The following is a 14,721-nucleotide window of genomic DNA, read 5'->3' as shown; positions in this document are numbered from 1 at the left end:
TTGTGTTCATTAGTGGAAGACTCAACTGTACCGAAGAGGTTTCAGGGTGCAGCTGTGTACCTGTGGGGCTGCCCGTGAGCACGAAGCCAGCAACGTCGTATGCATCTGTGGGAGGACGAACTGATGTAAGCTTGATGGGGTGGCTGGTGGAGGACAGGCCGGACCCTTGCACGTCCTGGGGATTGTGGGGGCAGCGCCCGGTGACCCCGGCGGGGAGCCAGGAAATACAGGGAAGCGGTAATATCAGGGCGCAGACGGAGGCAGTGTGTTTCTCCCTCTCCTCCCGGCTCCCCCCAGCCCGTTCCGCCCTGTCCACCCCCGCACATGTACACCTCCTCTCCCTTCTCAGGTCTGCCCTTTAGGGGAGACGTCTTTCCTCCCGACTAAAGTTTCTAGTTCTGTGATTTGTGTTATCCACGTCCGGTGTGAGCTTAGTGTTGACTTTTAAAAACCGGTGCCTGGACCGTGGGGTGGGGTTTGCGAGACTCCTTTGCTTGAAGGAGGACCGTGTTAATCTGGGAAATGGGACGACCGTTGGTACTAAGTTCCCGCTCGAACCTCTGGTTTGAAGCGGGGCAGCTGGGCATTTTATTTCCGCCTGCAGACAGCCAGAGCTCTGCTGGGCCTCCTTCCCTCCCGTTCCTCCTCCCCGTTCCCTTCTTGTTGTAAAACCTGCCAGAGAAAAGTGCTACGGCTTAGCGGAAGCCACACCCAGCTCCAGAAATCATCACCTTAGGCCCTTACCGTCATCACCTCCTTGCTTTTCTCCAGAGCTGTGCTTCTCGGGTGTGCAGCCTGTTACACAGTTCGGTTTTGCTCGTATTCGAGCTTTGTGTGGGTGTAGTCGTATGACGCGAGTTTTTGGTATTTTACTTTTTCAGCCAAACTTTATTTGTGTGCATTATCTGTGCAGCAACGTATGCTAGACCGTTCATTTTTCTCTGTGTGTGGATATACCACGGTTTACTCATTATTCCAGTTTTGATTGTTGTAGACAACACTGTGATGAATTCTTCCGCCTGTGTCCCGTCCCGGGCGCATACACGTTTCTCAGGGGCCGTGGACCTACTCGTGGAGTTGCAGGGTCTCGGGATCCGTGGCTCTTCTTCTCTACTAGATAAACCTCTACGTTATTGTCTGTTACCGTGTAACAAATTACGACACTCAGTGGCTTAAAATAACTAGGTGTGTGTGGACGTGGGTCTGGACGGAGCTCACGTGGGGTCTTCAGACTCGACTCTCTCAGGCCACAGGTGGGGTGTGGTCTCACCCGAAGGCCCAAAGGGAGGTGGGAATCTGCATCCTGCCTCCCTCCGCAGCTGTTGAAGGATTTGTCCTCGCTGGCGGGTGCGCTGAGGGCGTCACTTCCTTGCCGGCTGTTGGCCTAGCACCTTGCCGTGGGGGCCTCTCCGTGGGGAGCTCACAGGATGGCACCTGCCTCTGTCACAGGGAGAGAGAAAGGGAGGGCACGAGAGGGGACGTCATCATCTTTTGCGGCCGGTCTCGGAGGCGGTTTCCCCTTGCTTTTGTTATGTTCTCTTTGTTAGAAGCTTGTCACGAGGTCCGGCCCCCACACGTGGGTGTGGATGTCGGGAGGCGGGGACTGTGGGGACCATTTTAGAAGCAGCCTGCTGCAGCCCCACTGTCTTCTCAGAAGTGCGGCCCGCGGACATTCGCACAGCAGCGGGTGAGAGCTCACGATGAGCCCTTTTTCGGCAGTGCTTAGTCTTGTCAGGCTTGTAGTAATATTCTTCGTGTGATGAGCATCTCACTGTGGGCTCTTAATATTTTGATGACTTTGTAGTCAGAGGGAAAATAGACTCAGAATAAAAGGTGAAGACTGTAGGGACCCAGATTCGAGGCCTTTCGGTAAGCACTCGCCCCTCTGTGCTGGAAGGCCCGGGGCCTGCCGTTTGGCCGTCTGCCGCCCGCACTCTGTCCATGCTCGCCTCCTGGACGCAGGTGCCACTGCTCTGGAACGGGCCTCCCACGCAGACCTCGCGGGCCTCAGATCCCTTCACCCTCCTGTCCCGCTTGAGTTTCAGACTCTCCCAGAGCTGTTCGCTTGGCCTTCTCCCGGTGGGCAGTGGTAACACCCCTGCTCTGGCCGCTCAGGCACGATGCTTGTATTTATTCCTTCTTATTGTGGTAAAATACACATAACATAGAATTGACCATCTTAGCCACTTTTCAGTGCGCGCTTCGGGGTTACCGAGCACATTCATGCAGCTGTGCAGCCATCTGCACCGTCTGTCTCCAGAACGTTCCATCTCCCCACACTGAGACTCTGTCCCCGTTACACACAGCCCCCTCCCCTGGCCCATCGTCTACTCTCTGTCTCTGCGAGTTGGACTCCGGCTCCTCACCAGGGGAACCCACGGCGTGCGTCCCTTCATGCTTGTGCTTGTCTGTTGGTGCTGCTCTGTCTCCCAGCCCATCCGCGAGTCCCAGCAACTTGGGAATGTAGCCTGAGCCTGGCCACGTCCTGGCCCAGGGCCTTCACCCTTCTTGCTCTGCCTCGTGGCCTCCCTTGGGGCTGTTCCGAGCGCCGCTGTTGGTTGGTAATTTCAGACGGAGGCCACACCCAGGTCCGGACCTGTGGGTCCAGCTTACCTCTGCCGTCTTCCACACTGAGTAGATGTTCGGTACCAAGTTGAGGAAACTGTCCCCTATTCCTGCTTTTCTCCAGTTTTTATCATGAACGGATGTTGGATTTCATCAGGTGCTTTTTCTGCACCAGCTGTATGATCACTTGCTTTTTCCTTGTTAGCCTGTTGAATACAGTATATGACCCTGACTGACACTTGAATGTCGAAGCAGCCTTGCATCCCTGGGATGAGCCCTCTCCCCGCGGTCACGGTAGATAGTCATGTTTACATGGTGCTGAATTGTTGCCAATATCTCAAGGACATGTGTTTCGAGGTTCACGAGGAACACTGATCTATAGGGTTTTTTGTACAGTCTTTGCCTGGTTTTGAATCAGGGTATTTCGTGTCAGCTCTTCTTTTAATGTTGGTAAAGTTCTGTAGTGGAACCCTCTGGGCCTGGAGAGTTCCGTTTCAGGGGCTTTTAAACTGTGGTTTCGGTTTCCTTAATAAGCTGCAGTGCTACTCAGAGTAGCTCTTGCTTATGACTTGTTGGTGGGGCAGTTTGTGCTTTTGGAGGATTCACTCCACTTCCTGTTTCTTTTTATAGGTTTACGTGCCCTGCACGTATTTTCACGTGTGACGTGTGTGTCTTGAAACGCGGTAGCAGGTGTGTCGGGAGCGGCCTTGGGTGTTCCGGTGCGAAGTCCGCGCCGGCTCCTGCGTCTGGCGCGTCTCTCGTTCTTACATTTGCGTAGCTGCTGCTGTCACTGCTGTTGACAAACCCTCAACGGGTGTTTCTGATGCCTGGGACGGCCGCGTCCTCCCGGAAGCCTCCCTGGCTCCCGCGGGGTGTCTGGGGTGCTGCTGGCGAGCGCCACCTCCGCCTCTGCCCGAGGCTGGCTCGCCAGGCCCCAGGCTCAGACAGGTCCCTCCGTCCCCCTGTGGCAGGGAGCGTGGTGCTCCTCAGTACCCAGGGCGCCTGTTCACTACCTGCTGTCGGCATAGCGTGCGCTCGCCTGTGTGTGTATCTGTGCACGCGCATGCACGTGTGTGCACTCGGAGGGGTGGGGTGAAGGTGATGTGGGGGCGCAGGGCACCGGCGTGTCAGGGGGGAGTACTAGCACAGCCTTTTGGGGCCTTGGCTCACTGCAGGACGTGGGGGTGCCCTCAGAGGGCAGGACTGGTACCCTCAGGACATTGGTGACTTTTGCGTGCCATCGTTCCCCTCCCCTATTTCCTGCTTTCTTCTGGAAACCGGTCTGGGCGTCCTCCGCACCTTCAGGTTTCCCGTGTTTTTAAGGTACAGGACACTACGTGTGTCGCCAGGTCTAGCCACGTCCACGTTGTCAGGGGCAGGTTGGTGTGGGCGTTGCCCTGGGACCAGGTTCTTGAGCCCCGGGGGACTTATGGCGGGCACTCTGGGGCAGTTCCGTGCGGTGACCTCGAGGGCAAGAGCCTTCGGCCCTGTCGCTCCTCAGAGGAGCTGGGACTCTGCAGCGGCCTGCTCTGATTTTCTTCCTTTTGGGGTGATTGACATTTTTTAGTCAACAAAGGAAAAGGCTACTTCGTTTGCTGAAGACAGGTGTCCTGGACGGGGCTTTGTCTCCCACAAGCGATGTGCACCCCCCTTCCTGTCGGCCGCCAGGGTTCGCCGTGTCTCCTGGGGGGCCGAGGACCCTCCTGTGCCCCAGGTGGCAGCTCAGCCACACTCAGGCCTCGAGAGCCGCCCTCAGTCCTCCCTCCACATAGCAAGTGCTGCCTGCAGAGCCCTGTCATAGGGGCCGTGGGGTCTCACGCGACCCCCTCCTTCTGGAGTGGGGCCAGGGGTAGTAGCCCTCTGGGCAGGGGCAGGAGGAGGGGGAAGTATCCAGGGTGCTGCCCGCCATTGTGCTGTCCTTCAAGGGACCTGCTATCAGTGGGTGTTCGTACTGGGCAGGACCAGCCCCCTGGGAGAGACTGGGGGACGTTGCCTTTTCCGAGACTAACTGGCATCTTTCCAGGACTCCCTACAGCTGATTTCTTGTGATAAGTTTTAGATTGATTCCACCCTGGGAGAAAGGCCTGGAATCACAGTCAGATCTGCTGCACTTTTGTTTTGTGTTCCTTTGGCTTTTAAAACCCTTGTTCCCACATGAGAGCCCCCACCCCTTGGACAATGGCAAGACCCAGATTAAGTCGCCCACAGCCAGCCCGTGTGCCGCCACCGAGGTGGGGGTGGGGGTGGGGGTGGAAGCCCGTGTTGTGTGTGTCTGTGAGGCCTGGGCAGGTGCCCCCGCTGCTGTCCTGCTGTCCCAGACGGGGCCACCCCCCTCACCTGGGAGTCAGGGAGAGCCTGGGCCCGTGGCTCCAGAGGGCTTGCTGGCAGCGTGGGCTGTGGGTCGTCCGGGAGGGGGTGGGGGGGTGGTGTGTCGGGCACCGGGAGTCAGGGAGAGGCCGGGACCTGGCGGGCGTCTTCCCGATGACACCGCCCGCCCTCCTCCCTACCTCCCTTCCAGTTCGGGGTGTTCACTGGGCTGACTGACCTCCCCCATCCTCGCCACCACCCCTGCCAGAAGCCGGGAGGCGGAGTGCTCACCGGCTCCGCGGCCGGGCCTCAGTGATGGGCTCTGGAAAGGCGGTCCGCCGATCCGTCGTGTGAAGAAGCACAGCCTCTCTTCCCGGCTCGGGTGTCGAGCGGGGTGCGGAGGGGAGCGGGGTCCTGGGCGCTCAGACTCGTCACCCGACCCCGAGCCTCGGTGTCACAAACAGGACGTACGTGTTGCAGACGTGGGTAAGAACAGCCCGTTTGCTAGGGACCAGGGACCCGAGCCCTTCGCCCCGTGAAGGTGCCCCAGCGCGGTACACGGCGGAAGAGATGGCCGTCGGCCTGAGAGTCCACCCTGGAGACTGACGCCCGGCCTGGGCAGCGTCCCCTGGCGCCTAAATTGGGCTTTACTTTTTACTACAGTTCTGTTCCTCTCTTTCTAACTTGCCGCGTACCGAAAGGTACGCCAGATAACCCGTTTCCCACCGCGGCGAGGCGGTGTGCGAGGACGGGTCCCTGCAGAAGGCAGCTTCCGGGACCCCAGGCGTCTCCACCGTTCCCATTCGCAGGTGTCCGTGGCGCTCGCAAAGGGTGCCCCTCTGTCTCTGGCCTGACATTTGGGATGGATGCCCTGATCCCGTTTTGGATCTTGTTTGCTCCTGACCGCATCGAGGTCACGGTGCCAGCTGAGGACACGGAGACATTGTGCCCTATTCAGAGTCCTCATCTGGACTCCCCTGCTCCCGCGGGCTCCTCGTTGACACTCAGCTAAAGGCCGTCCCACCTCTGCTGCTGCTCAGCTAAAGGGCCGTCCCACCCCTTTCGTGGTGCCACGAAAGCGGCCAGATGTCCTGCTCCTGTCGGGTGTCCTGGGTTTGGCCTGCCCTACGGATTGTCACAAGGCACGGCTTCGCTGGGACGGTCGGCAGCCTGCGGGCGCCCTCCGCTCACTCGCCCGCTCCTGTGTGCGCCTGCGCCGGGTTTATTCCGTGTTCATCTTACGTACAGTGCGTGCACGCGGGCCCGTTACCGCAGCGGACGCACGGGTCCTTGTCTTTCGGTAGTTTATAATCGTCTTGGTGCTCACGGTGCACCGGATCTGGCCAGTGAGAACCGTCCGGCTAGGTCCCCGTGTCCTTTTGCTGTGACTTTGCTGTTTTCTTGAAGCTTTTCTTCCTTCTGGCAAGAAAGCATGTGGCAAGGCTTACTCCGTACCTCCCTGTTCTGGCCGGGTCGGCTGTTTATCTGGGGAGCCCGGCTTCTCCTGGGGGGAGGGCTTGGGTGTCGGTGGGCCCCCAGCCGCTCAGGTCCTTTCTGGCCCCTTTGAGCAGTTGGAGCCGGGGTACATGTGACATGCCCGCCCATGCGTGCACACGGGTCCCGTGTGCCCTCGTGCACGTGTTCTCAGTTCAGAGATCTCGGGGTTCACTGGCCCCCCACGGTTCCATCACCCTCAGGCCCTTCTTGCCTGCCCCTTCTCCCTTCCGCGTTGCATCTCCCACTGCCCACCCGAGAACCACTCTGGGTTCACTGGCGAACATGCACGACCCATAATACGTGTGAAAGTTTCAGGATCGCTTCGGCCACGCCGCATCGGAAGACGAGGGGACACACACCGGTGACGCGGTAATAGTGCCTCCACCCCTCCAAGGGGATGCGGGGTCTGGGAAGCGTCACGGTCATGATCAAGGGTCAGTTATTAAGCACAAAGAGAATTAGGAAATCGCACTCGGTGCCAGCGCCGGCTCCCAGCTCGGCCTTTGTGAGCCCTTGCTGGGGTTGCAGGGCCTGAGTAGCCGGGAGAGCTGGGTTACCAGGAAACAACAAAGCAATCCCACGCCTTGATTTTATCTTGTGGCGTTCCTGACAAAATAATTAAATCAGCCTCTGCTCCCGAGCAAATGCTTTGCAAAGGGGCTGTGCTCGAAGGGGCCGGGTAGCCTGCGCACAGAGCCTGCCTGGCTTTGCCGTCTCTGCACTGTCTCCCTGGCACCGGCTCAGAAGAGGCTCCAGAGGCCGCCTGTCCGGCCTCCAGCGCAGTAAGGGTTCCTTCTTGGGAAGTCGGGACCTCTACCTTGCACTTCTGCTTCCAGTGACTATCCAGTGGGCCCTCAGTTCTGCTACCAGCTTCCACATCTGGACACAGCTTCCAGAGGTTAGAGGTAGGAGCTGTGTCTGACCCCGTTGGACCTGTGCCCCGGTCAAGCGCCAGCGCAAAAGGCCTGTTGAGGGACCGTTCGGGAGCAAGAGTTGGCTTCTGGGCGCAGGGCCAGCCTCTCCCGGCTTTCACGGGGTGTCTGCCACGAGGACAGAGGCCCTCGCGGAGGCCCCTCTGACCGATGCTTTGGGGCTTTGCTCAGACACGGTTCCTGCCCGGAGGTCTTTGGAAGGGACCTCCCGTCTGCTCCTTCCTGCCCAGAACATCCCGTCTGGACAGGGTCGAGCCTGGGACTTTGACTGACCTCTTGATCCTCGGGTGCCGTAGAGGAAGGGATGTGGGTTTTGGAGACCGGGGCTGGGCGTTGGTTCCTGGCTACGTCGTTACCCTTGAAGATTTTGAGCGGTTCAGGACTCTGGGTAACGGGGGCAGTGTGTACATCGTGGGTTTTTTGGCAGGATCGGAGACGAGGCCTGGCCTTATTCCCCAGTGTGTCGTCCGTCTCCCCACCCGTCCTCGAGAACCACGGCCAGACAGCATGGGTCTCCCGGCCCTGCGCTCCGTCAAGCACCTGTCCCTCGCTGCTCGTCACGCTGGGAATGGTGCACATTTGATGAGCCCCTTGCACGTCTCAGACGCTCCAGGCTGGGGCACCCGTCTGAGCCTTGGCTCTGCAACTGGGAGTCATCAGCACTGGGCCAAAGGGGGGACTTGGTGACGAGCAGGGAATGAGGGCCAGGGGCTTGGGCAGTGCCTTCTGCCCCAGCTGGGCCCTGGCGGGGGGGGCAGACCCCCCCCCCCCGAGAAGCTGTTCACAGAGAGCTCTGAGGACGCGGGAGGGAAGGCATCTTAGACCCCCTCCCGGCTCTTAGAGGACGAGGTGTGTCAACGGCGTGTCTGTGCCCTTTGCGGACTTGTGACTTTTGCGGGTTCTGGGGAGGCGGAGGGCGGAGGGAGGACTCTTCCCTGGAAGTTACTCCGGCATCTAGATCACCGGCTCACCCTACCGTGGCTGTAGGGTGGGTGTTCTGGGACAGCGCCGCGGGCCGGCTCATGCGGCAACCCCACGGTGGTGTTCCACACGCCTGACCTGCTGGTTCGTGGGAACCGTCCCCAGCTGTCGGTCGGTCTTCCTGTCCTGCATTTGGGATGTTTATTTAGAAAGTGAGTCTTAAGTGGGACTTCGGTGCTGGAGACGGCATTTCTGCGAGGTCACAGTTGGTCACTGAAAATATTTACTTGGGACGGATACTCTGTCTCTTGGTGATTTGCACCCATAAAACCCATTTAAACTACAGATGGCTCATTTGCTGTTACCTAAACACTGTCTCACCTCTCCTTCGGGAAGCCTTGCCTGTGTGAAGGTCCTTGAGGGCCCCACTTTTCTGCGGAGGCGGTCCCCTGGGTGGAGTATGTGGGGCAGGAGGAGTAGGGTTCACATTGATCCTGGCTTAGCCTGCACTGGAGGCCGGGGGCCCCCAACCCCAGCCCGCACTGGGGGCCGGGGGGTCCCCAGTCATAGCCCGCATTGGAGGCCACGGCTCCCCGGGCAGCATGAATGGATGGGGCCCCTCTGGCCTCAGCCACGTTGGAAGGCAGGGGCCGTAGCTTGTGTGCATTAGGGGACGGGGTCCCCAGGCTGGCCCGTGTCAGAGGACGGGAAACCACCCCCACCGAGCTGCCTCAGGAGCACCCTGAGCTACTACAGACTCCACGCCCTGATGCGGACAGTACAGAACCTTCTGGAAGAGCCAGGGCATGTGGTCCGTCTGCAGTAAAGCTCGCTTTGGCCCTTGGAGGTTGTGCGGCAGTGTCTGACATCTTAGAGACGCCGGGTGCGTGCGGGTGACCGGACGTTGATGCCGACCTCGTGAGTGAGGATGGGCGGCGAGCCCCAGGTGTGTGTTTTCCTCATGAGGAAAGACCGACTGCGCTGCCGGGGCCCCAGCCCGCCCCCGCCCCCCGCCCCCCATCCACGGGGAACAACCCGGAGCACTGAGAATCAGCACGTGACTATGTTTTATTGACGAGGCCTCACCGTTCCTGGCGGTCGCGAGGTTTGCTCTTCTACATTTTAGAGCAAATGGTTTACGCTGCCTTCATCTTCGCCCCCACCATCGTTCCCAGAGGCCAGCTTTGTACCGCGCACGCTCCACCCCCCCCCCCGACCTGCCCCTCGCGGTCTCGATCCGTGGTGGCGTGGGTGCAGGTAACACCATAAACGGGCAGCGGTGGGCCGGCGACCCGGACGGCAGCGGCGTCTCTGGTTGGAGAAGAACCTTCCGGCAGAGGCAGCTCGGGTGCTCAGGGTCACTTAGCCGGTGACGGCGAGCGGCTGTTCTGAGCGGGCTGCCGGGAGAAGGGCTTCTCCGTTCCTGTCTCGCCCGAGCACACTTGTCCGTACCACAAGGAAGCCACGTGCCGCAGACGTGGAGAACGGAGCACACCGTCCAAGTCACATCTCCTCAGCGTGTTCTGTCCAGACTTCATTTTTCCCGAGGATGGCAGACTTACGGCGGATCGACCTCGAAACTGAGGGATTTCCTCCAAAGCGTCCCCTTCTTTCTGCTTTCATTGGCCGGCGTGAGACACGTCTTCTGCTGCGGGACACGGTGTGGAGTGGAGTGTGAGCCCACGCTGGTCCCCGTGCCCAGCCGCCAGCGCCGCGAGCTGCCTCCGTGAGCGGGGGTGGGGAGCCCCGGCGCTGTGCGCACGGCCCAGAGTCAAGGTGGCTGGCGGCGAGGGCTCCTCGGGGCCCGGGTGTGCCCGCAGCTGGGGCACGGACGGTCCGGCATGTTCCGACCGGGCTCAGGCCGTGGCGTGCGGCCCAGCCCTTCCTCCGCCTGGCCGCGGGGCCGACTCAGCGTTTGGTCTCCGCCGGTCCGGCTCCGCCGTCTCTACACCGCGCTGCTGAACTTCACATCGGACTGCTCGGTGCTCTCCGGGATGACCGCCTTCAGGGCAGCGTGGCAGAAGCGGTTCAGGGCCGACACGCTGGTTTTCTGCTCGATGTACAGCCTCAGTTTGTCCCTGAAGGTCTCCCCCAGGAAGCTGTAGATGAGGGGGTTCAGGCAGCTGTTGGAGAAAGCCGCGAGGTTGACAATGTGGCCGGTCAGGGGGTAGGCGTGGCGGAAAGACTGCTGGCAGGGAGCGGCTCCCGGCTGCGTGCGCTGCAGCAGGTGAACGCTGATGAACACGTTCTCGGGCAGCCAGCAGATGAAGAAGACGAGGACCACGGCGAAGATCATGCGGAGGGCTTTCTGCCTCCGGGGGCGCAGGCCTCGGTGCCTGTGAGCCTTGACGAGAACCCGGACGATGAGCGAGTAGCACAGGCCGATGATGGCGAAGGGGATGATGAAGCCCAGGGTGACCTCGAGCCACTGGATCTCCTTGACGTCCGCGAAGCAGAAGCAGACCTCCTCCGTGTGCTGCAGGTGCACCGCGGTGAAGGGCACCAGCGTGGCGGAGACGGAGGCCATCCAGATGAGGCCGCAGCTCAGCCTGGCGTGGTGCTTGGTGCGGAACGGGCCGGAGCGCATGGCCTTGGCCAGGGCGAGGTACCGGTCGAAGCTCATCCACGTGAGGAAGAAGATGCTGCTGTACATGTTGATCTGCAGGAAGAGGGACATGAAGGTACACAGCACGGCGATGTCGTAGTACTGCTCGTCCAGGTTGAACACCTCGATCAGGGAGTCGGCCACCAGGATGAGGTCGGCCGCCGCCAGGTTGATGAAGTACAAGTCGGGGATGGTCATCTTCTCCCGGAAGCTGATGTTCACCACCAGTATCAGGATGTTCCCCACGAAGCCGATGGGGAAGAGGAAGATGGTGTACAAGCAGGACAGGAAAAGCCCGATCACGTACTGCTGGTGCTCGGAGAGCTCGCCCGTCTGGTTTGCCAGGACGCTGCCGGGGAGCGTGCGGGACAGGTTGAGCTCCGGGGAGGTGCCGTTGTAAGCGGCCGCGTGCGTCTCCATGCCAGAGACGGGCGCTGGGGGCGTCTCGTCCGTGTCCCCGGGGGCACAGCTGTCAGGGTCTGCCTCACGGCTCACAGAAACCCGACGTGCACAGTCAGTCCGTCTCCGGAAAGATAGGCGATGCTCTGTGAAGTGAGCCAGGCGTTTGCAAAATCCGAACTCCTCCCGGGCAGCGCTGGAGGTGGCGCGGGTCTGTTCCGCGGGCAGCCGGGCAGCCGGAAAAGGCCCTCCATGTCCACACCACGGGCGGCGCCTCGCCTGGGCCCCTGGGGGGCGGCGGCCGCTGCGGTCAGGCCCGCCGGGTGGCGCTCACCACCCGCACACCTGAGAGAAAGAGACAGAAGAGCGGTGAGTCTGTGACTCGAGTCTTCACGGCTCTCCGCCAGGACGGACGCCGTGGCGGCGGGTGGCCCGGGGGGACGGGTGGGGTGGGACGTGTGGTCTTGGCGTCTCGGAGATTTGGTTGTCACTGAGCTGAGGGAGAGGAGTTAAGTGCAGAAAGTGCCCCGTTTTCTGTCCCCAGGGCTCCCGGGCCGCTCAGTCCGAACCGGAGCCTGGGCGGTGAGTCATGCTAAAGCGCGGTGGACGCCTTTCTTAAAAATAGCTGAATAGCAGGCTTATGAAGTAACGCGGCCGTTGGGTCTGGAACTCTCAGGAAAAGTACTATCTGCCAGCAGAGGAAATCAGATTTACTTCGGCAGCTGTTGGAAGGAGGACCAAGATGGGAAGGGAAAAACCCAGCGTCTGTGAAGACGGCAGGCCCGGGGTGCTTGGAGGAAGCTGGAGCAGAGTCTCTCGCGATGCGACAGAAAACAGATCTAGGTTTTCCTGCTCCCCACGCTCGGGTGCCCCCACATGGAACTTTCTTCGTGATATGACCCGAAGGACCAAAAACAGTCCTTGGTTTAGGAAATAGTGTTCACTCAGCATTTTGATAAACTACCTGAAACAGCGAGTACGTTTCTGCAGTGATGTCTGTAACCTAGAAACTGCGTTAAAAATGCCTCAGCCGCCCACAGGTCTCGTGTCCGAGGCCGCCCACCGCGACCCGGCTCGGCCCGAGAGTCGGGGGGAAGGGAGGGGAGTGCTGTCGGCGGCCGTGTCTGGGCCGCCACTGCTGGGGGTGCTCCCGGCCTCCCGGGGCCGGGGGCCGCCACTGCTGGGGGTGCTCCCGGCCTCCCGGGGCCGGGGGCCCCCACAGAGGCCGAGGAAGCCGGCCCTGGCGCGTTAAAACGGCCTTGAGTTGTCTTTCTCCCGAGGGTTTTTGTTTGACCCTGTGAGACGGTCGGGGATCACTTTCGAAGTGTCGCCCAACCAGACTAGACGCTCACTGAACCCCTGCTCAGAAGTCTTGCTCCAAAGGAAACCCCGAAAAGCAGAGCAGAGAAAGACCAGTCTCGGCCTTCAGGTCAGATAGTGATCGGGAAGCGTTCGGCAAGCTTTGCTCGGCGGGCGTGGAGACGTCTGTGCTCTGTGTTGTGTCGTGTGTAGCAGATAATGCCAGCGTGGACCTCATGAATGTCTAGCGTTTAAAGCCTCTCTCGGTAACTTGTCTGTAAGGAGCACGCAGAGCGCTTGTTTGGCTCTCTAAGCACGGAAACCTGGGCCGCTTCCGACTGTCTTCAGAGGAAGACACAGTGAGGGGCCCTCGGCGCGCGCTTCCCGTCGTCGTCAACATAGGCTGCGCGGGCAGTTTTAAAGTGAGTCCTCTGCTCCCTTCCCATGCACATGAACCCGCTGATCCTTGACAAATACTCTTATTGTCACCGTGCTGTAATGACGGGACGCGGGAACAAGTGTGAGCTGGCTACTGACACAGCACCCTCGCGAAGGTGGACCGTGGATGTGTAAAGGCGAGTGTCATTGTGGTCTCGTTTTGGTTCGAGTTTCCACTGCCTGTCCAGCTCTAGAAAACTAAAACCAGGGGCTCAGTCGGTTGGGCGTCCGACTTCGGCCCTGGTCACGATGTCACAGTTCGTGGGTTTGAGCCCCGCGTCGAGCTCTGGGCTGACAGCTCGGAGCCTGGAGGCTGCTTGGGATTCTGTGTCTCCCCGTTCCCCCTCCCCTCTCTCTCTCTCTACCCTCCTCAGCTCATGCTCCGTCTCAAAAATGAATAAACATTAAAAAAAATTAAAAAAAAAAAAAAAAACTAAAACCACATTTTGTCAGGCCAGCTGGGTGTGTATCTTTGTGAAGGAACACCGGTCCACCCGGCCGTGTCGCCGGGCAAGCGTTTTTGTTGACTGGCTAACGTCCTAACCGGAGGCAGGGCCTCGCTTGACCAACATAGCGACAGAGCGCCGGGGAGTCAGGGGACTGCCGCGCTGGGCACGCGTTACAGAAAGAACCTTTGCAAAGCCTCCGCCCGCAGCCCCGCTGGGGCTGAGCCAGGTGCGGGTTCGTGTGCGGAGTAGAGGCTTTGTAGCCTCCGTGCCTCTCTCACCGCAGGGTGGCCTGTGTGCCCCCGTCTGCGTCCAGCTGTGACCACAGCGTGCCGCACCTGACGAGGGCCCACCGAGCCGGGCCCGCCCTCGGTCTCCCCTCCCATGATCGAAGAGGCTGCACGGCGGGTCCGCGGACTCCCACCGCGGCACCGACCCGAACGCAGAACCGGGAACCCGGGACCGAGACTCACCTGTGATGCAGCCGGCCACCCCAGCCCAGGCCGGCTCCGCGCGAGCCCTTCTCGTGTCCCTGGGAGGGCTTGTCGGCCGGCCTCGGCGGGTGCGCTCCCGGCAGGCTGGAGGTGCGGCCGAGACTCTCCCTCGGGTGGCGGGGATTCTGGCCTCGCTTCCCCCCGTCGAAGAATGCCGGAGCGGTGGTCCTGCAAGGGGACGCCTGCCTGGGGCACGAGGCCGACCGGTCAGAACGCCCGTCATTGCTGCGGACTCGGAGGCACCGCTGGCTTTATAGGCTTCCCAGGGCCGCCCATTGTGCTCTGCTGGACGGCCTCCCGAGGAGGCCGGCGTTAACCATTTTTTTGCCGGCTACTTTTCGCCCACGCCGTGGCAGTGAGCCCAGGCCCACCATGCATTTTTATAGACTTAACTGCTTTTCCTCACCCGCTGATTCGACTTTCTTAAGATTGAAAGCATCGTTAAGTAGGTTTTGTATACCTTTTAGGTGATGACCCATCGTCACCTACTGGAACTTAAGTACTCTTGCTTGTTTTTAAAACTAAACGGTAAATTTCCCGAACCTACAGAGTAGTGTGCAGGTTATACAGAGAATTTAACCTAGAAATTTCACAAAGGCATTTGCAGAAAGAAATTTAAACCTAAGATGTACCAGGTATTTGGGGCAAGCACGTTAGGAAGCAGAGTGGTTTCTCTGCCGTGGGGATGAATCGTGTCTCCTCTGTCTCCTTCCCTTTACTCTGGAAACCGCCGGAGTGCGCCTGCCCTGCAGGCTCTGTGACCAGCCACGGCCACAGCCCTTGTGCGCGGGGGGGGGAGGGGGGGGGGGCGCCGCCCC

The 14,721-nt window shown here is 60.3% G+C and overlaps 2 protein-coding genes across 2 annotated transcripts in view; one reads left to right on the top strand and one right to left on the bottom strand.

The window, feature by feature from the left end:
• Window positions 1-14,721, top strand: part of CHLSN (cholesin) — a 121,719-nt gene that overhangs the window by 39,267 nt on the left and 67,731 nt on the right. The window lies entirely within an intron of this gene.
• Window positions 9,271-14,278, bottom strand: GPER1 (G protein-coupled estrogen receptor 1). Its single transcript, XM_040455690.1, has 2 exons — window positions 13,883-14,278; window positions 9,271-11,571 (listed from the first exon to the last, which is right to left on the bottom strand). Exon 2 carries the CDS (start codon window positions 11,245-11,247, stop codon window positions 10,168-10,170), a length of 1,080 nt encoding a protein of 359 aa, XP_040311624.1. The 5' UTR covers window positions 11,248-11,571; window positions 13,883-14,278; the 3' UTR covers window positions 9,271-10,167.

This window comes from Herpailurus yagouaroundi, unplaced genomic scaffold (assembly GCF_014898765.1).
Source record: "Herpailurus yagouaroundi ecotype Mexico unplaced genomic scaffold, PumYag 216, whole genome shotgun sequence".
Classification (NCBI taxonomy): domain Eukaryota; kingdom Metazoa; phylum Chordata; class Mammalia; order Carnivora; family Felidae; genus Herpailurus; species Herpailurus yagouaroundi.
The sequence above is the reverse complement of the archived record's forward strand: the minus strand, read 5'-3'. Positions and strand labels throughout refer to the sequence as shown.

Coding starts and splice junctions, on each gene's coding strand:
- GPER1 (XM_040455690.1), bottom strand. CDS start 11,247: ATGGAGACGCACGCGGCCGCTTACAACGGCACCTCCCCGGAGCTCAAC.